Source organism: Gavia stellata, chromosome 1 (genome assembly GCF_030936135.1).
Source record: "Gavia stellata isolate bGavSte3 chromosome 1, bGavSte3.hap2, whole genome shotgun sequence".
NCBI lineage: Eukaryota > Metazoa > Chordata > Aves > Gaviiformes > Gaviidae > Gavia > Gavia stellata.
The window spans coordinates 125,704,025-125,723,781 of NC_082594.1; the positions used below are offsets into that span (position 1 = coordinate 125,704,025).

At 49.3% G+C, this 19,757-nt stretch overlaps 2 protein-coding genes across 2 annotated transcripts in view; one reads left to right on the forward strand and one right to left on the reverse strand.

The window, feature by feature from the left end:
- Positions 1–389: 389 nt before the first annotated feature.
- ATP1B1 (ATPase Na+/K+ transporting subunit beta 1) lies at positions 390–15,526 on the forward strand. The gene is made up of 6 exons (XM_059826982.1): positions 390–523; positions 3,216–3,344; positions 10,474–10,629; positions 11,380–11,564; positions 13,421–13,501; positions 14,123–15,526. Exons 1-6 carry the CDS (start codon positions 424–426, stop codon positions 14,387–14,389), a joined length of 918 nt encoding a protein of 305 aa, XP_059682965.1. The 5' UTR covers positions 390–423; the 3' UTR covers positions 14,390–15,526.
- Positions 15,527–15,557: 31 nt separating this feature from the next.
- NME7 (NME/NM23 family member 7) overlaps positions 15,558–19,757 on the reverse strand; it is a 77,014-nt gene continuing 72,814 nt past the window's right edge. The window contains exon 13 of the mRNA XM_059822371.1: positions 15,558–15,601. Coding sequence (XP_059678354.1) covers positions 15,569–15,601 — 33 coding nt within the window. The 3' untranslated portion in view covers positions 15,558–15,568. The remainder of the gene's footprint in view (positions 15,602–19,757) is intronic.

Here is a 19,757-nt window from a genome sequence, read left to right on the forward strand (position 1 = left end):
TGCCCCCTCCCGCACTGCCGCTCCCGCGGCCGGCGCGCCCCCGCCGGGCCCCGCCCGCCTCCGGGCCCCGCCCCTTCGCCGCGCAGACCCCGCCCCCGCAGCCTTCTGCCGGCGCCCATTGGCGGGGGCCGCGGCGGGGCGGAGCCGGCGGTGTATATGAAGGGGCGCGGCAGGCGGTGAGCGCGGCTGCTCTGTGCCCCGTGGGCTTCGCTGCGCTCCCCTCGCCGCCCGCCGCCGCTCCCGCGCGCCCCCGGTCGCTTCCCCCCTACCCTGCCGGGCCAGCGCTGCCGGCTGCCCCGCAGCGCGGGCGGGCGCCCCCAGACCTTCCCGGTGCCGCGGGGCAGGGAGCCCAGCCGGGGCCTGCCCGCGCCGCCCGCCGAGGGCTAGACCTCTCGCCACCGCTCGCCCGCCCGCTCGCCCGCCATGGCCCGCGGGAAGGCCAAGGACGGCGACGGCAACTGGAAGAAATTCATCTGGAACTCGGAGAAGAAGGAGCTGCTGGGCCGCACCGGGGGCAGCTGGTGTGAGTGCCGGGCCGGGGGCGGCGAGGCCGGGCCGGGGGGCGGCGGCGATGCGGCGGGCACTGCAGCACGGCCCGCCCCGCCTCCGCCGGCTGCGGCGGGGCTGCGGCCCCCGGGGAGGGCGGCCCGGGGCGGGGGAGGCGGCCGGGGCCGGCGCGACGCGTCCCCGCGGGTGAGGGCGGCGGTGGCGGGGGGGGGGGGGGGGCCCTTCCCGGCGCCCGGTGGGGCCCCGCGGGGGGCCGGGGGCGCTGCCCGCCTGGGTGTGACTTGAGGTGGGGCCGGGGGTGAGGCAGGGTCGGCCCCCGGTCCCGGGATGGAGCCCGGGGCGGGCCGACCTTGGCGAGGGCGCCTCGTCCTTGGGTCTCCTTCCCCGGCCGCTGGCCCGGCCCGGGAGCATCGCCGTCGGGGGAGCCTGCGCTGCCGGCCCTCAGCCGCCTTGCACCTCGGGCTGCCTTCTCTTTTTTCCCCCTTTTCCTCTGGATAAAAGAAACCGAGCTAATTTCACCTCGTCGAGAGAGAGAACAATTGCCTTTGAATGCCTCTGCGAGAAGGAAATGGCTATATGCGCGATCGTGATTAAAAGCTCATGATGCATTTATTAGGTGCTGTACAAATAGCACTTAGCCTAAGAGCCTTTTAACATTTTCTTTACGCAAATAGACAGTCTTCCAGTTGCTGCCAACCACAGCCGGTGTGCCACCCTTGCGATGTTGAATTCGCCTCCCGTTGTAATGGATCAGCCGGAGGTGCCACATCCGGAGCCGCCGGCTTTAGCTCTGGCAGGCGGGCGGACTAGAGCAGGCTCCTGCTGTATCTTTACGTGAGCAGAATTGGGTTGCGGGTGCGCGTGGATAGGTATTTTCAGCTCCTGAGGCACCAGGCAACTGCGCAGGGCTTCAGATGCGGAGGCTGAAGCCGTCCTTCTCCCAGAGTGCCCGTACCTATCCGCCTAGGACTGATTGCCGTTTGTGGAGTCGATCTGCAGGCTGATCGTCCGATCCCTCCGTTATAAACCTACCTGTTGCGGGAAGCTTTCTCCTTCAACCCCGTTGTGCTCGCTCGCTAGAGCGGCTGTGTATTATCTGAGTCCTAGGAGTGGTTTTGACCTTTAAGGTGTCTTTGGCGTTAAGAGCATCCTGGCTGGGAACCTGATTAAATAAGCTACCTCCCAGTGTTTGCCTTTTGATGTTACAAAACTCAAAAAGGCGTTACGCTGCAGACAACAGCATTAGTGTTTGGTTTGTTACAACAGCACCTCCTATGACCGTGCTCTGGAAAAAATTTCCACACGTCCCTGACGTCACAGCCATTTGCTTTACGCTGCCTGGATACCAAAGAGTGCTTTTAACTCCTGGAGCACCACGTTACTGCACCCACCTCTGGCCTCCAGCCCTGGCTCCCTCCCCTGCCTCTGGTTCACGTGAGGAAGACGAGAGAAGGGCCTGCCTTCCTGACCGTGTGTCCCTCAGCCTTGATGTCGCTGGCTGTCCTTCCTGCTCACCTTGTCTTTCACAGACTTGAAAAGAAAACAACCAGAACCGCTTGCTTTCGGCTGCAGGCTTCTCTACTGATGGAGCTTTTTTACGATGGGGTTGGGAAGGGCGGAGGAATACTTCCACCTACTGCCTCCTCCCCTTCCCTTGCAGCTGGGCGCTTCAAGTCCTTCAAATAAACCATCTCTTTTTTTTGTTTGCGATTAGATGAGGACAGTCCGGGATCGAGCAGGCTCTCTTTCAAGTACTCTTTGGCTTCTGCGCTGGTCTGCTTGTTCCAAGCATATAGTTGCTTGGCATGGGCTGGCTTATCCTTCCCGTAGGCGGCCTGGTGATGCCTAGTACGGCATGTTACTGTGCAGTTAATCAGTTGAGATAATCCTTGTAAACTGGTAACCGATACCCCGAGTCTGAGCCACGCTGTGTCTCCAGGCTCATCTCCACCCACCCCCCCCAAGATTATTCTAGGCATCTCCCTTTAGACCGAAACTAAATTCAGTCTTTCATTATGTAATTCACTTTTTAATTGGTATGAGCAGTGCTGGAGCGCCTTTGTAGACATACAAGGCTGGCAAACGTGCGGTACTATGACGTGTCCGAGTACTTCCCTATGTTTGAGATTGAGTATCGGAGCTAATTGGGGCCCCAACTCTGCTCCCGTTGTCTTTAATGGGGGCGATAGCCTGAATTACTAGGGGAGATCAGGCTTTACAATTGCTTGTAAACCTGAATGAAACGTTTACTGTACGTTCTCCTGGAAATGGCTTTGAGGCCCGGAGCCTCGTGGAATTGGGTGTTCTTTAGAGCACACCCTTAGTATGGCTTCTTGCTGTTGGGTGCTTGCTTCGCTGGAAGTCTGTCCCCTGTGATAGCGTGCGATGGTAGTGCTGGCTCAGCCAAGGGATCCTTTAAAATACGGAAGAACACGGTTTAATCTTCACGTTTTACAATCCCAAATCCTGATTCATGGATTTCTAGGTTTTTCAGGCGCTCGTGCTTCCAGCCCCCCAAGCAACTGGAGTGACTTGTATTTTCTGTCTTCATCGGGGCATAACCTCGCTGTTCCGTATATGCCTCTGGAGCAGGGCTTGCCATCTGAATTCAGCGTGCTGCGCTCTTCCTTGCAAGTGGCAAACGAAGAGTTTGTGACTGTCCCGAGGGCTTGATTTGATTCCTCTTTCTGTTTGTTTTTCCCTTGCAGTTAAGATCCTCCTCTTCTATGTCATCTTCTACGGTTGCCTGGCAGGTATATTCATTGGGACCATCCAAGTGATGTTGCTCACTGTCAGTGAATTTGAGCCCAAGTACCAGGATCGAGTGGCACCTCCAGGTAACTGAACAGGAGGCCCATGTTTGACTCGGGGCGAGCTGTTCTGGGAAGGTGGGTTGGTTACTCACCTCAGGAAGGAGGATGAAATAAGCGCTCTGTTGCTGCAACACATATTTGTAGGGGGTGGGTATGTTCTCAGCCTTCTGTGTTAACAGTACTGGGGCTTGAAGGCAATCCTGCTAGAATTAAAGGTTGCATCATGTGAAATATGCCTCCTGAGAGGAGCTCAAACCTGGATTGCTCTTCCCTTCCCCTAAACCGAAGCGATGGAGTGAGGCTAAAAGGCTTCACTTGGGAATGAGCTGTATGAAGAAGCTGGGTTCAGTTTTTCTTCATAGCAGCTGTGTTCCCATGGGTAAGTGAAGGGCCAAAGGTAAAACGTTAGCTTTTAGCTGTGAAACTGGGGTGCACAAGGAGAAAGGGGACAGTACCAATTCTGGGTGCGCTTACTGAATTGTATTAGCCAACGCTGAACGACACTGCGTGATCTAGAGGAGGTGACAGCATTTACTAACGGGTATTTCAGTTGAATGTGTCGTGGGAGGTTCAAGGTGGGTCTTGTAGTTGCCGATGCACGACCTGTCTTTACTAGACAGAATAAGTCTCTGCTCAAAATTAGAGATGACTTGCGCAGCGTCTGCGACCAGCTTGCCTTGGGTAGGGGCAAATGGCGTAGCTAGCCCTTGCCGCAGGTTCCCTGCTCTGTGCGTCCAGGCTCTGCTGCGCTATCCGATTCCTGCCGCAGCCAGCGGCGGCTGGGAGCGGGGCGGGGGGAGCTGCGCAACTGCTGCTTTCCCACATTACAAATGACCTTGAGGCTGCTTGGCACTGGGGATGGTAACGATCTGTCTCCGGTTGCTCTGTAAAACAGTTCAGAAGCTTTTAATAACGGTGGTATTTAAGTGACAATTGTGAGGCTGATGGCTTGTAGCTACAGAAGTTGGCTCTGGTGTCGTATGGTATCTTACAGCCCCGCTCTCTGCAATGCTGTGATTATTCCCTGCTCTAACGACACAGGGAACGTTACCATCACCAACTGGTGTTACATCTCAGCAAAGCAGCATCTTTTTCAGATCACTGCTTTTTCCACCAGCGCTTTTTAAAGACAGAACAGAGACTGGAACTGCTGTGTTGGTGTGTGGCACTTAACGTACCAGCGTGGCTGGGGTAAATGCTGTCTTTAGCACTGAAAGTGGCTGTTTCTGTCTCTGCAATGAGCTCTGACATTTGCAGGAAAGACTAAACTGTCACTGATACTGCCCAGAGCTGTTAGCTGCATCCGAAAAGCCAAAATGGCTAATGGTGGAGTAGTTATTTTAATAATGTGTTTTTCCCCGGCTGAAGCCCAGTGGTCTCACCAGACATGAAATAATTAGCGAAGAAGCACATGGCTCTTGGGTCGCATCCAGATAGACCTGCTGTTTAGCCTGATGTCACGTAATTACTCATTCTAGTTAAACTGTTCGCTTTCTATGTAATAGCAGTTTGCGCTTCTAATGTCAAAGCAACACTGTGGTAGAACTTCTGTGTAAGATTTTAGCCCACGGAGGATTTTTATTCATCTCTTAGTTGCATACTGCACCAGTTTTTCTGGGGCTTATCCTTTTTTAAACGGAAAAAGGGAACTGAATTTCAAGATGCTCTTGGAGCGTGTGCTACAGAAATCAAAATGGAAGAAGAGTGGGAAGGTCAGCAGGTATCTTTGTAATGGACTTTCAGGACACGTGCTGGAATCCAGGGGAAGAAAATCCAGCTCCCTGAATACATGACAGTAGGCAACCCAATAAACAAGTGTTTTGAACCACGCTGTAATGGCATGCGCATACAGCTTCAAGAAAATAATTACCTGTTAATGGCACAGAGTCCTTTGCAGGGCATCATGCGACAGCTCTTTCTACAGATGTGGAAGCGGTGGAGGTTGGCTCTTAACGTTGAGTCTGTTCCTGTAGCGCAGCAGCCATTAGACCACGAGTCCAAAATAGGCTTTTAATGTGGGCTTTCAGAGACTGACACTCAGGGAGTTGCTGCGCTGCTGCGTTTGGGAGGTCAGCAATCCCTGCGTTCCCCCGCTGCGTAGGGCTCTCCCCCGTGCTGCAAGCACAACTGCTCTCCTGACAGAAAATGAACGCGCGTGTGGGCATCGAAGTCGAATTTTCTGTGATCTGGGAGCTCTGCAGACTATGAACTACGTAAAACAGGGTGTTGTGCAGTTCTCATTCCTGGTTCTCGTGGGAAGATTTGCAAGCCAAGTAAGTATATTGGCAGCTTGATGGAGCCCTGGATTTTCTAGGAAGCTGGAAAACCTGGTTTTATTCTTGTTAGTGCTCTGCCTTTCTTGGGCAAGTCACTCTTGTGTCAGGCCAATATGGCTGGGAAAGGGGAAACTATACTTCCCTTTAGGATTTGCAGGAGAAAATGCTGTAGGGGTTGCTGTAATATCATTCTTGTTCCTAAATACAGCAGATCTCATAACAGCAACAGAACCTACAGGATGTTTTATTGAGTTATTGACACGGGCATAACACTGAAAGCCATAAAGTGCTATTTTTGTAGCCAAGAGTCATTAATATGCTAATTGGTTTCTGCATTGAATGCACCAGGAATGTTATACAGGGCTGCAGGGCAAGCTGAGTTTTGTACCTTTCCGTGATACCTTTTTCCTCCTCTTTTTTTTCCTTGGGCCAGGGGAAGGGACAGTGCAGTTCACCTTGTCCACCCTCGCCGTTGCCACAGCCCCGGGTCCCAGTTCCGTGTGCGCTGCAGGGTCGGAGCCTGCGTTAAGCACAGAGGACTTCACCTGCTAATAGGGTGAGGCTATTGCCTCTTAAACGCAGCGTACTGGGTGTTTAAAAAAATAATACGCCGTTTTCCCCCTTCCCACCCCAATATAAATTGGGCTGTGCATCCTGCCGTCTTGCGGCACGCATCCTGGGGAACGCAGCATCCCGCCACTGAGGCTGGTGTAGCGGGGAGAGAGCTCACTGCTGCCTAAGGCTCTTTTGAAGTGGCAGCTGGAAGAATCCCTGCTCAAGGGGATTGCAGGTATCCCTGCTTCAAGTGCTGCCCGGCCCCGATGTGCCTGGGCAGTGAGTGTGGCATGGAAAAGGCTGCTCTGGTGTGTATTCCCCGCTCGGATAAGCAGCAGGGAGGTGGCAGGAAAGCCCCAAGGAGTGTGTGCCACCTCCTGTGAAGAAGGACTTTTCTGCTTCCGTCTCAGTACCTATCTTTGGAAAAACCTCGGAATCTCGGGCTCCGGGGATGTTGTCTGCCGAAGCAGATTTTGCTGCATTTGTAGAAAAATTGCACCTCCTTTTTTGCACTTTGGGGATGAGGTAGAGGGTGGCTGGAAGCTTGGAAGGATGTCGCTTGGTATGGAGGCTTTTCAAGTCCATCCTCATTTAGGGAGCTGGGGGGGTGGTAAATAGAAATGGTATAGTGATCACGCAATTCGTCATCTGTGTCATCCCAGGAGTGTTCAGACTCATTCTGAACCAAGGTTACATGGTACCTGGAAATGAGCATTGTGTGGTGAAGCAAGAGTGGTTACTATGAACTTACACAACCATTCTTAATAACAAGCCTGACTTCCCACTTCTAGTTTCTTCCTCTTCACCCTCAGGACACTGTTTTTCCTGAAGTCTTGCTCCTGCAGCTTAGAATGATAAAGTCTGTGTGGAAAATCTGGTTTTAAATGAAGTTGAATCAATGTGATTTTTAATCTGCAACAGTGGTTTGAAGTGGAACCATAGCTGAAAAAAATGAATTACTTTACATGCTTTTTTGGCTTTTGGTATCTTTGTACATCCAGAGAGTTTGAAAACCAACAGAAGGTGGTGTCTGTTACCAAGTGAAGGCATCGCTCATTTATGTGGACAGTGTCAGTCAAGTGAAGATGGGAATCGTATTTCCTAGCAACGCACTCTAAGAGCCGCTTGCAGAAATTTCCTGAAGTGGTTTGTCGATATTTTAGCAGTAAGTTACTTGATTCTTCCACGTGTGAAGAACAGCATCGCCACACGTGGCACCGTGGTGCATCTCTGGTGGTAATAGTAGGAGATGCAGAACTGTGGCAAACAGATTATAGTCTGAAGATGGGGAGAAGGTTGGTTTGACTTCTGGCTATGAAAGCACTTGAGGCTTTCTTTTCCTTGTAGGACTTGCTTATGAATGGCTTCTTCATGTGCATGAAGCCCCTAAGAGGCTTATTCATCCTTGTTCTTTATTGGAGTCACATACTTCCTTAGGTGTCTAGCAGCCCATGGTAGGTAGCACTGGAATGGCTCAGCTTTAATTTTTCCTCTTGTTCCTACTTGCTTCTGTTCCCTTAATGGGGATTGAATTTTTCCTCTTGTCCCTACTTGCTTCTGTTCCCTTAATGGGGATGAGAAAGGTTTCAGAAAGGTTCCAGGTGTGTTCTGCAGAGGTTACCTCCTCTTGTCAGATCAAATACTTTTTTTTTAAAACAAGATTGCTTAAGAGGGGTTCAGTGATAGTGCTGTTCTGATAACAGCATTGAAGCTTTTATTCTGGCTGTGGGCTGTACAGGTGGAAAACAAGAAGTGACAAATCTGTGCTTAGGGTTTTGTGTCAGGTGAGTTGCAGGTATGTGAGAATGGAGGTTGTGGTGGAAGCCAGTAATATGTTTTTAATCAGGATAAAGCTATTTTCATAACAAGCCTTTCATCTTCACAAAGATTTACTTTGTAAGTGGGAAGATTGATCTCCGCTTTGCTCTTTTGTTAAACAAAGAAAGTACCTGCTGTACCAAAGCTAAGTCTGGTTCATCCACGTACGTGTAGATGCCCCACGTACGTGTAGATGCCCCACGTACGTGTAGATGCCCCACGTACGTCCGAAAGCAGCCCAGCTACGGCCACAGGCTGAGCCTACCTGGCAGGAACGGTTGTTCTCTTGTGCTGGCCGCTGGAGCAGCCGTACAGCAGCGCTTCTTGGACTTCAGTGCTGTTCAGCAAAGATTTGCAAGACAGGGATGCTTTGGATGGGTGTCTATTCTTCCAGTCAAGTCTCTTGTCTCATGGGCAGAAGGTTGGCTTTGGACTGTGCGTATCAGTGGCCAGGTTTTCCTAACCGGAGAACAGGGACATTCTGCTCGGTGGCTTTTTCACACTGCAGGGTGTATATTGCTGACCTTCCCTTCACCTTTGCCGTGTCTGTATGGCTGCCTTCATGCATTACCTTGGACAAGGTAAAGAAATCAAGGTGGGGAGTTCCTTGGTTTTAGAGGTCTTGAGCAAAACTAATAGCTTAACCACCTGACGGAAGCTTAACAAGCCGGGCCAAGCTTTCTTGAATTTTATATTTATACACTTGAATGACATACCTGTAACTTGACCTCTGGAAAAGGCAGACCCAGGAGAGGAGCCAAAGCCCGCCTTCGCTGCGATTCCAGATAGCCACTTCAAGTGACTCTGAGCTTCTTGCGTCCCAGCTGAGTGGTAACATGAGGAGGGTTTGGCAGGATGGGATTGAAGTCCTTTACTAAAATTGAACCCAGCTTATTTATTTTATATATATTTATTTATAACCATGAAGCGAGCGTGCAAGTAGTTGCTTGAAAAGGGGTTGAAAGCCACTGACTTCGGGGGGGGGTAGGATGTAATTCTGTTAGCGGAGTGGCAAGTTGCTTCTAAATTTTTAACACTCAACCTGGTCAGTTTGTACCAGAGGGACTTTTGAGCAGTTAAAGCTGCTTCCCGGAATAAAACTTGAAACCCTGAGCTACTCACTGGGTGTCTTGCTATCTTTGGCTACTAGGAGCTGCGTTTAGGGGAACAAAGCTAATCTTTGTCCTAGGTTACAAATTCCAACTCGGTGGGTAGCGGGGAGGGGGGGAGCGGTGAGCTGGCTTGAGGAGGGACTAAGCAGAAGCACTCAAGTGGCTTTGGAAAAATTGCTGGAGTCACAAGCTCCTGTGGGTTGGGGCCAGCCAGCTAAGCTGCCCGGGTTTTGCACCAGGGGAACTTGTTGGCAACTGGCCTGTTCCGAAAGCTGTCAAGGCAAATGCTGCTCCCCTGCTCCTTTTTCTTGTTCTTGCTAAAATGAAGTTGACTAACTGAACAGAAGTCAAGACCTCAATTACAGTGGCCACCACAAAAGCAGCATGAACTCCAGTTCCCATTACTGAAGTTGGAAGTGTTAGCCATGCGTCAAGGCATTCAATTAAAATGTGACCTAAACATTGTTGCAGGAGCAACTATTTCCAAGTCCCATAAGGAAAAGCAAAGGCGTTGGCACTTCTCATCACCGGTAGGCGTTACCTGTATCTAGTCCTGTCTCTTCTCCATGCGTTCTTTTTCTGTTCATCCTCCTGAAGTCGAAAGCAGAGCTAGTTACACAGCCCAGAATCTAGGACAGTCTTTTAAACATCTCTCCTGTGTGGTGGTATTTCCTACTCACCTGCTCAGTGGTGAGCTGCTGATTAGAGAGCTCAGGGGGCTATTTCTGCCATCAGAAGTACCTGCTTATGGAGAGAGAAGACCAGAGAAAGCGCTCAGGCTGAGGAATTTACTGAGTGAGAAAACGTCTCCTGCCCTGCGTCCTACAAGGGAGACTACACAAAGGCGATGTGGATTACAACCATACCTGACTCGGGGAAACCTCTCCTATTTTATTGTGAGGGTTCGTGAGTGGGCAGCTCTGATTTTTATCCTGAACACATGGTGTGTTTTGCAGACTTTCAAGTCAACCTCTTAGAGATACGTACGTAAGAGTAGGCTTCCGTGGGACTTTGTTGTGTGTGGTTGGTCTCACATGCAGACAGCTTCCCTTCCGTCCTTGGGGAGGAGGCAGAAGTGGGCAGGGGACCTGTGGATGACTGTTTTTCTTGAGGAAAACCTTGACTTATAGCCTCCCTTCTGGATTCTGTGATTTTTATCTGCTTAGTGATGCAAACATCATGATGACTATTCCAGACTGTTGTTGGCAAGAGGAGATAAGAGCCCGTCAGAGCCTCCCCTCTAGTGAGCTTAAGCTGTTTTGTGCAAGTCCCGAAGTCTGACAAATAAAGATTATTAGAATGAGTTATGTTCTCGGTGTGCGTTGCATGGCTTGGAGGCTGTGTAACTCTGGGGTGTACTTAATGTTTCCTTCCTGATTTTGCTTTTCTTAGGACTGACTCAAATCCCCCAGGTACAAAAGACAGAAATTTCCTTTACTGCCTCCGATCCCAAAAGTTTTGAGCCGTATGTGAAGAACCTCGAGAAGTTCTTAAAGGACTACAGCGCTGATCAACAAACTGAAAACATAGTCTTTCAGGACTGTGGGGGTAAGTCTCGATAGTTTCCTGCCTCTGCGTCAGGTCCGTCAGAAGCTGAGGGTGAGCGGTGGGTGTTCTCTGCCTTTGGTCGTTCCTTTTATCGTAGCCAAGGGCATGTTGGTGAACTGGCAGGCTCTGGTTTCAGTCATGTGGCTGCTCATTACATGATTAGTTTGGACAGACCAGACTGGGCCAGGGATGTACCTAGAAGCTCACTGTAGAGGTTATATGGTTGGGAACTTCCAGATTTCACTTGGAGAGAGTTGCAGCTGACTCTCAAAGCACATGGTGCTGACCTTATCCTCTCCGGAAGCCACGGGGGTTTTACTGACAACTTTGCTAAAGCCGGTGTTGGTGCTCTTGATGCAACGCAGCAAAACGTCGGGGAGGTATTAACCTTTAATAGATTATATGTCATAATGTGGAATGAGACTATCACCTCCTAATATGTGCATGTAAAAGCTGCCAAAAAAAAGTATCTCTAAGCCGGTGGATTACAAACGTGTTTGTTCCCTTGTAGTCTGGAAGAATCCTTGGTTAAAAACCAAAAGCCCCGTAAACTTGCTGGTCTGGGACCAGCCCACGTCGGGGGGGTGGCTGGGTGCAGGTCTGTGGTGTCAGCCTCGATAAGACGGTGTCACTTACCTGTTTGGAGACGGGGGAAATCCTAACTACGCAGGAAGCATGAGTGTTGCTGTTCCTGACAAGCGAAAGGTCACATTGCATGTGGTTGTCTTTTCATTCCCCCCACCATGACAGACGTACCTACCGATTACAAAGACAGAGGACCATATAGTGATGCCCAGGGCCAGAAGAAAGTCTGCAAATTCAAACGTGAATGGCTGGAAAACTGTTCTGGACTAAATGATCCCACCTTTGGGTACAGGGATGGCAAACCATGCATCCTCGTCAAGCTCAACAGAATTATCGGCTTCAAACCTAAGGCAAGTATCTCTTCCCGTTCTAGCAGAAGCTACGGAGGAGGAGGAGTTCGCTGTGGATTTGCTGTGCCTGCTTTTCTGTTTCTGGAGAGAGATCACTATTAAACCCCTTCTGCAGAGGGGAAGTTGTGAGATTATTTGAGTAACTGGCTTTAAAAATACTTTTATATTAAAAAGCAATGAAAACTGCACGCCCTAAGTTGGTAACAAGTAGCAGTGAGCCTCATGCAAACTCCTGGTCATTTATCTGGTAACTTCTAAACCCGCTAACTGAATTGCTTTAAGTGGTTATTTTCATCAAATGATAAAAAACATTTTAAATTGCCATGTCCTTCCATGGGACTGTCCCAGACCGACTCTATCTGTAGTAAGATCAGTACATTGTGTCATGCCCCGAGCTACTCCATTCTTTCCTCAGGCAGCGTAGAGTTGCGTGCCTTGCTAAAACCACTTCATTGAAGTCGTGCTAATATTCGCTATCAGACCGATATGTAGTCTCTGAAGCGTAAACTACATCTGAGAGTTGGGCATAGCTCTTACTGCGAGAAAGGTGAGGAGATCTTTAGGTTATTTAACGCAGTTTCCCAGATGCTGTAGGATGTCTCTACCACCCGCTTGCTCTGTGCCGCACCTGAGGGCGCGTTTGCAGTAAAGTTGAAGGAGGTTAATCTGGCCAGGAATGGCTTTTATTGCTATTTTTTTTTTCCCCCAACACATTTAAATGCTAAAAAATTCTCTTAAGATTTCAGTGGCAGAGCACATGCTGTTGGACAAGGTGGTGGGCAAAACCTGCCATTCCGTCTTCTGGCTGGAAAACAGTGCGAACGGTGTGCTAAGCCACCTTCACCACCGCCCGTCAGCGTAGTTGAGGACGGGGAATGGCGCTGTCTAGCTAACACGCTTTGAGGAACATTTTTCTTTGAAGGGAGCCTGCCCTGTGCTAAGGAAAATGGGTTGAATTTTGGCTCATCTGATCCAGGGTGGAAACAGCGGGTGCGTTTTAGCAGGAATGCGCTGTGCTTGGTACGCGGTGGTTGTGGGATGACATGAGATATGTGTGTTTGACTGGGGAAGAGAAGGGTTGGTGTGTTCCTCTTTTCTTCGCCACAGAGCTCTGAAGAGCTCCAGAATGCATTAGGCAGCAGGGACTAGTCAAGGAATGACTTACACATGTCATTTCTCAATGAAACGTGTATCCAAGGCAATATTTGTTTTCCTTGTTCCATGCTCCAGCAGAGACCCCATAGCTCTTGTGTTGGGCAAGGTGTGCGTAAAGCAGATCCGAGACCTGCAAGGTTGTGAAGCAAAACTACTGCACTTAAGAGACCAAAGACCAACATCAGACTTGGCATTTCCACCTTTCCCTGACACACTCGGAGCCTTTGTCCTTCCCCGTAGGTGGTGTCGAAGTTCAGCAGCGTCAGGGTGTGACTGTCACTTTGTTCCTTCTTGTGGGTTTCCAGTCCTGGCAGGCAGGTGGCAAATCCTCCGCAGCGCGTCGCTTCACGCCGCTGCCCAGGCTTTGCACAACCAAACCCCGCTGGCTAGCGCTCTGCTGCGAAACACCCTCCCCAGTGACACCACAAAATGGAAAATAGCCTGATCCTGCTTCCTTTGGTATCCGCAGCAGTGAAGCTGTAAGAACAGACAACAGCTCTGCTCAGGTTTTGTTCCCGAGCTTCTAGTTGTTGTTACGCTGCGAGTCTTGTCCCAAGAGCCGTTGCCTCTGACGCTGAGCTAGGAGGGATTTCGGTTAATGGCACGTGTTTCCTACCACTGAGCTTTGCTGCTGCAAAGGTGCCGCAGTCCGCAGAGAAGCGTCCGGTGTGTAACATCCCCTTGTTTTGGGTTTCTTCTAGGCTCCGGTAAATGACAGCCTCCCTCCAGAGGTTATGGCAAAATACAACTCGTATCTCATCCCTGTCCACTGCGCTGCCAAGGTAAGCTGAAATAAAATACAGCAGAGTCGGGAAGACTGTCTTAAGTCTTTATCCGCTTTGTCCAAGTGTAGTGACCCCTCTTTGCCTTTCCGCAGACAACTGGGGTGGTTCTTACTTGGGATATCTCCCCCTTTGGAACAGGAGTTTCCCAAACACCCGTTGGTGACAAATCACAGCGCTGCCCTCGCAGGGAGGGGTAAAAGCAGGGACGGATAGCAAAGGGTATCCTCGGAAGCAGCTATTTTGCTTCCAAGTGCTGGAGCTCTTAGCAGGGATGGCTGAAAAAAGGACTCCAGGGAAGAGGTGTTTTACTTGGCGTTGTGAAGCAGCTGAGAAACAGCAACTTACTTTTTTTTTTTAGCCAAAGATATTGCATTGGTATGACAGGAAAAAGCCCTTTTCCTGGCTGACGCGCGCTGGGAGGTGCCTGTTGTGTTAGATGGGGTTTAAGTGTCCTTTCCACCATCGGGACCGTCCTCACCCTGTCAGGATGAGGATCAGTAATGACCAAAGAGAGGTCGCGGTCTTGGTGGAAAACCAGATGCTGCTAGGGAAAAGGGCTGCAAAAGGTAGAGTCTGGATGATTGTCATCGTTTGTTCTTCCTTTTCCTGCCTCCCTAGAGAGAGGAGGATGCAGACAAAATAGGCACAGTGGAGTACTATGGGATGGGTGGCTACGCCGGCTTCGCCCTGCAGTACTACCCCTACTACGGCAAGCTCCTGCAGCCACGGTACCTGCAGCCGCTGGTGGCGGTGCAGTTCACCAACCTGACCTACGACACGGAGGTGCGTGTGGAATGCAGGGCCTACGGGCAGAACATCCAGTACAGCGACAAAGACCGCTTCCAGGGACGCTTTGATATTAAATTTGACATAAAAAGCAGCTGATTGTAAGCACAACTCTCTTCCCCCCCGCCCCCTCCTCCTAGCCATTTAAAAAAGTTTAAAAAAAAAAAGAACAAAAAAGAAAACCTACTAGTCTTGAACAAACTGTCATACGTATGGGACCTACACATAATCTATATGCTTTACACTAGCTTTCTGCATTTACTAGGTTAGAATGTAAACAAAGTGTAGCAATAGTGACAAATATTTATTCTACTGTAAATGACAAAAGAAAACAAAATTGAGCCTTGGGACATGCCCATTTTTACTGTAAATTATGATTCCATAACTGACTTGTAGTAAGCAGTGTTTCTGGCCCCTAAGTATTGCTGCCTTGTGTATTTTATTTAGTGTACAGTACTATAGGTGCATACCCTGGTCATTTTTCAAGCCATGTATTGTATCTGTTTTCTACTTCTCGTGAGCAAAGACTTTTGCTGTCCAAGGTGTAAATACTCAATGGGACTAGAACTGGCATGATACTTCTCATTATTTTGTTCCTTTTCAAAGAAAGGCCCACCTGTGAGACTATTTAACAGCACTCCATACGGCTTCTGACTTTTCTGTGGTGTTAGGGTATTTTATTTGGAGGGGTGGCAGGGGAAACTAACTTAAGTGACGTTCAAGAGAATAGATGATTGTGTACTGTGCTTTGTAGCGAATGCTGTCTCTCTCTCCACCTTTTCCCTCATCCTCCAGTATGTTGTGTGAGAGACCGGGTCAGACTATCACTCTCCTCAGTGATAGGCATACCTCTTTGCTTTGTATATTTTCTTTTCTTTTCCTTTTTTTTTTCTTTTTCCTGCTGGAGGCATCGCACACTGTGGTGCTAATGTCTTTATTGAATGTTTTAACCATTTTCATGGTGGAAGAATTTTATATTTATGCAGTTGTACAATTTTATTTTTTCTGCAAGAAAGTGTAATGTATGAAATAAACCAAAGTCACATGTTTGAAAATAAATCTTTATTTTAAACTTTATAAAAGCAATGCAGTACCCCATAGAATGGTGTTAAATGTTGTCTAAAGTGCAAAACTCTATGTTCTAACATGTAATAATAGCCAGGAGTACAGTGCTCTTGTTGATCTTGTATTTCAGTCAGGTTGAAACATTGGACAAATAAATGAATGAACACACCATTCTGTGTGCGTGTCTCTTGCGTTGTGTGAGGATGGAGGCTGTTAGTTGTCCAGAATCCTGAAGAAGTACTGCACCTATTTGAAACAAAAAAAAATACATCTTTATTGTTCCCAAATGGTAGTTGAAACATGTGGGCATTGCCTCAAAGGGCTGCTCTGACCTCTGAGCAGAGGTGTTACATGTCTGCTAGAGAACAGTGTGGTTTGGAGTTACTGCTTTGTTTTCCCCTCTCCCTGAGCTGGGTAGAGGCTGTAATCACACCCATCAGGAACTCAAAAAGTCTCCGGTGTGTTCACCATTACTGCACATTCTCCAGGGCTGGAAGCACAGGCCATGCATTCTCATAGTAACCACAGGTAAAAAAGGTTTCTCCTTTGGGGGGGTTCAAACATCCACCAGCAGCATGTGCCTGCCAGAGGGGAGGGCGCACAGTGAAGTGGGGAGCAGAAGAAAGGGACTGTCAGGACAGTGAGTGGTTGCGTTGCTGCTGGACCAACAGCCCAGTGCCCAGAACAGGCTCTGCGTGACAGGGCTGCTCAGAGGTGACAAAGTGTGGCAGTTGGCTTCTTGCAGAGGTCAAGACCACTTTATGCTGTGTGACGCAGATTACCAGGGGGAATTTCTCCATGTAAAGTGACAAAACCGGACTATCGTAGAGCAAGCTGCTTGAAAAAGCCTTCCTAATTGGAATGCACTATACTGGAAAAGCAAGCTGCTCAACTTTTTGCCATCTGCTAGAAGGAAAAGCGTGGTTTGGGTATGCTATGGTGGCTAGCGGGTGCAGTTGGCTGTTTCACGCTACTCCCTGGGAGCAGGAGCTAGCAGCAATCTCACCTTCCACTGGTTCATTCGCTGCTGTACGGTTATAGCGAGGTAAGGATTTAACAAAGACGCTGTGGTTAAAGTGCTAAAATACGTGCTGACGGAAGCTGCTAGCAATGGGGGGTGTACTGCTGCCACTGTGGGGGGGCAGGGGGTGCATGGCTCAGGTGTGGTAGGATCAACTGCCCCTACAACACAATTCTTAGGTGCACAACCTGTGACAGTTTAAAAAGCAAATAAAAAAAACCCACACCAACACCCCCACCTCCCCCTGAACCTGCTTTATTTATAAAAGCCCCAATTCATGGGTAGATGATTTATCGCCTTTTAATTTACTATACGAGCACAAAGTCCAAGCATGAACTGGTAATAAAGATAATGGCTTATTCCAGGGGTTGGGACAAACAGTGTAGAAAACTTACGGTGCCTGCGTTGGCTTCAGTGAGCAAGTGGCAAAAGGGGCTCCGATAATGTACTCAAGTTATAGCAGATGAAATACAGCAAAAAGCAAACTCCCCCCCATCACTTTCTAGTACCAAATTAGTGAAAGCAGGCAGGCTGATCACTAATTAACTAGGCAGTAACGGCAGCAGCTACCCCACCGCACACCCTGCAGCCACCCACTGCCGAGACCCAACTAGTCACAGGCCTCATGACAACTCTGCTACCGAACAGTTGTACACACCGCCCCAAAAAACCCAACACCCCACAATCCACAGAGCCGGATGTGTCCCCTCCCCTTAGAAATGCTGCTGTAATTTGTCAGCCCTAGTAGAGAAAAAGCATTAAAAGGCTGCAGAATGGTTTTTCTAAAAAAAACAAAAAACACAACACACAAAACAGAGACCACACACAAAAAAAAAAAAAAAATTGATAATAAATTGCCCTTTCACAAAACGCTGCTGACACAGCTTTGCTATGCTTGGCGGCCAGTCAAAACCCCGGGGGGGGGGGGGTGTCAAGATGTGCCATCTCATCACCCCAATTTAAAATTTGCATTGCTTTCAAGAGAATTTATTTTTTTTTTTTTAATTTGTGCTGTATTGCCTATATAAAATCTGTTCTCCTCCGATTCCTTACCGCCTAATAGGACATTACATTATAAACTGCCAGTCTGAACATGTTGTTCTTTCTGCCAGATTGGCTCAACATCGTGAAGTATAATTGTAGCCATTAAAGTGAATTTTAGCTCCCTTCTCGTTGATACAGAACACCTGCATTTCAAGGTGAGAGAGACACACAAAAAGACAAATAAAAGGCAGCGAGGGAGACGCACGCACACACACACTTACTTAGTCAAGGACAAGAACCTTTAAGGCTGTGTCTGCAAGAACACTTGCACTAACACACACCCCCAGCTACCAGTTTTACACCACTGAGCCTTGGCACTTCTGGGCTCCTGTTCCCAGTTTGGCCGAGGGCAGCTGGCCAGCACGGGCCAAGCACAACCCTTGGCGTGCGCGGGGAGCTGCGCCAAGAGCAAAGGAAAAAGGCCCAATGCAGTGGAGTCTGCTCCTTTGTGGGTAGTAACGCCGGGTCCAGCCTCAGCCCGGGGCGCTGATAGAGCCGCTCTCAGCCCAGGCCCCATCTCCCAGAGATGGGGCAGGTTTCACGGGTGCTGCGCCGACTCTCACCCACTTCCTGCGCTACCTCGGCCGGAGCTGCGTGGCCTCCCTGGGGGTGCAGTAATGATGTGCCCCTGCAGCACACGCTGATGCAGGTGAGTGCTGTCCTTGCCCAACTCCTGCTCACTTGCTATTAGCAACAAAAGGCATTGCGTTATTTTAGTCCTTAAAAAGCCCCTGATTTTGTGCAACCATTTTTCCCAGGCCAGGCTGAACAACCTCAGCTTACTTACAACCTCCGGAAAACCTCTTCCTCCTCAATTAGCTTTTATTGGATTGTTGAAGATCCACAAGACTGTACTGGCAAGGCTCAGACATCAGAACAAGCACACTACGTATTGTATAACGTGCAAAACTAGGTGCCGGTATGTTCTCTTTATATATAATATAATTATCTTTATGTGGGTCAGGTGCCACCCAGCTCCCAGTAAAACCAGTTAAGAACTGGCATATCTGTGGTACACAGAAAGGATCCTGCTCTCCAACATCTCACCCTCGGGAGCAGGGCAGCGCTGGACAAGAAGTGCCAGAAAGAAGGGCTATCCGTTACCCCACTCGCACGACAACACATACGGTGTTTTGCAGAAGAACCAAGCCCAAGGAGTTCAGTCCTCCCAAGAGCTTTGGGGTGCCCCCATCTTGTGAGGCCCCAGCTGGAGACAGCTTGAAGAACCCCATTCTAAAAGCACCAATTCCTTTTCCAAGGGGATCCAGGACTCGGAGGTACTTGCACCGGGCATCCAGATGGGGGTTAGGTATTCCAAAGCACTCTGTATTTTAGGAAATACAGTTACTCTCTTTCCCAGGGTCCGAGTATAGTATAAACCACAGCAAAGGGAGCTGCGCCCGTACAAAGCATCTCAAGAAGCCTCACATTTGACCTAGGGCAAAGTCAGCTTCTCTGAGCCAAGTACGCCTCTGGTCTCTTTACAGGACCCAAAGGTGGCAGAGGACAAACCCACACCGGGAACTGATCTGAAACCAACCGAATGCATTTCACAGATGCCAACCAAATGCCCTTCAAATGATGCTAACATTCAGGTGTCTTCACTCCTTCCCAGGGGTGGAACAGGATTAAATTTAACAGCCATACTCTCCTTACAGATCCCAGGAACCATCTACCTGCTTTACAGCACGGAGCTATGCCTGCCCTAGCTCCTGTTCGGGGACAAACAACAATAATGCTCAGGAAGTAATAAGGGGTGAATAACTGTGACCTTCTGGCTCTGACCCTACAAACCGCTTCATCGAGGAGAAGCTGAGAGCTACTTCAGTTCCATGAAGTTTTGCTTCAGTCGCAAACGCTCTCTGCAAAACTCGCGTTCACCAAGTTGGCTGCTCCCACGCATTACTGCAAAGTTGCAGGAGTTAATACAGCAGGCAATAACAAAATCCAGTCTAATGCCCTGGCTGAGCACAAACGATTATCATCTGAACAATGTGTGCACTAAGAGCATGGAGAGGCCAGGCAAAATAAATAAAAAATTAAAAAAAAAAAAAAAAGAGGGAAGTAAATTGAGTGAGGCAGCCGGTCTTCCAAGGGAGAGGAAAAGATCTTGGTAATAACGCAGGACCCAGCAAAGGCACAAAGCATCCTGAGGAATTCAAGTGTAAGAATTACAGACATCTACAATTTAATTCTCCTTCTGCCCAGAAAACAAAGCAAAAAGCAGTGCTGACGAGTGGTGCCAGCTGAGCAGCTTTGGAGTCAGAGCTTTTGTCTACAGCAGGACAGACCAAGATACACCTTGAACGGTACCAGCATATCATACAGGCAGCATTA

What these genes read in the sequence shown, in the direction of transcription:
- ATP1B1 (XM_059826982.1), top strand. Translation starts at nt 424, where the DNA reads ATGGCCCGCGGGAAGGCCAAGGACGGCGACGGCAACTGGAAGAAATTC. An exon ending in CCGCACCGGGGGCAGCTGGT is followed by an intron (nt 524 to 3,215) that starts GTGAGTGCCGGG and finishes TTTCCCTTGCAG; the next exon opens with TTAAGATCCTCCTCTTCTAT. An exon ending in TTATCGGCTTCAAACCTAAG is followed by an intron (nt 11,565 to 13,420) that starts GCAAGTATCTCT and finishes GGTTTCTTCTAG; the next exon opens with GCTCCGGTAAATGACAGCCT.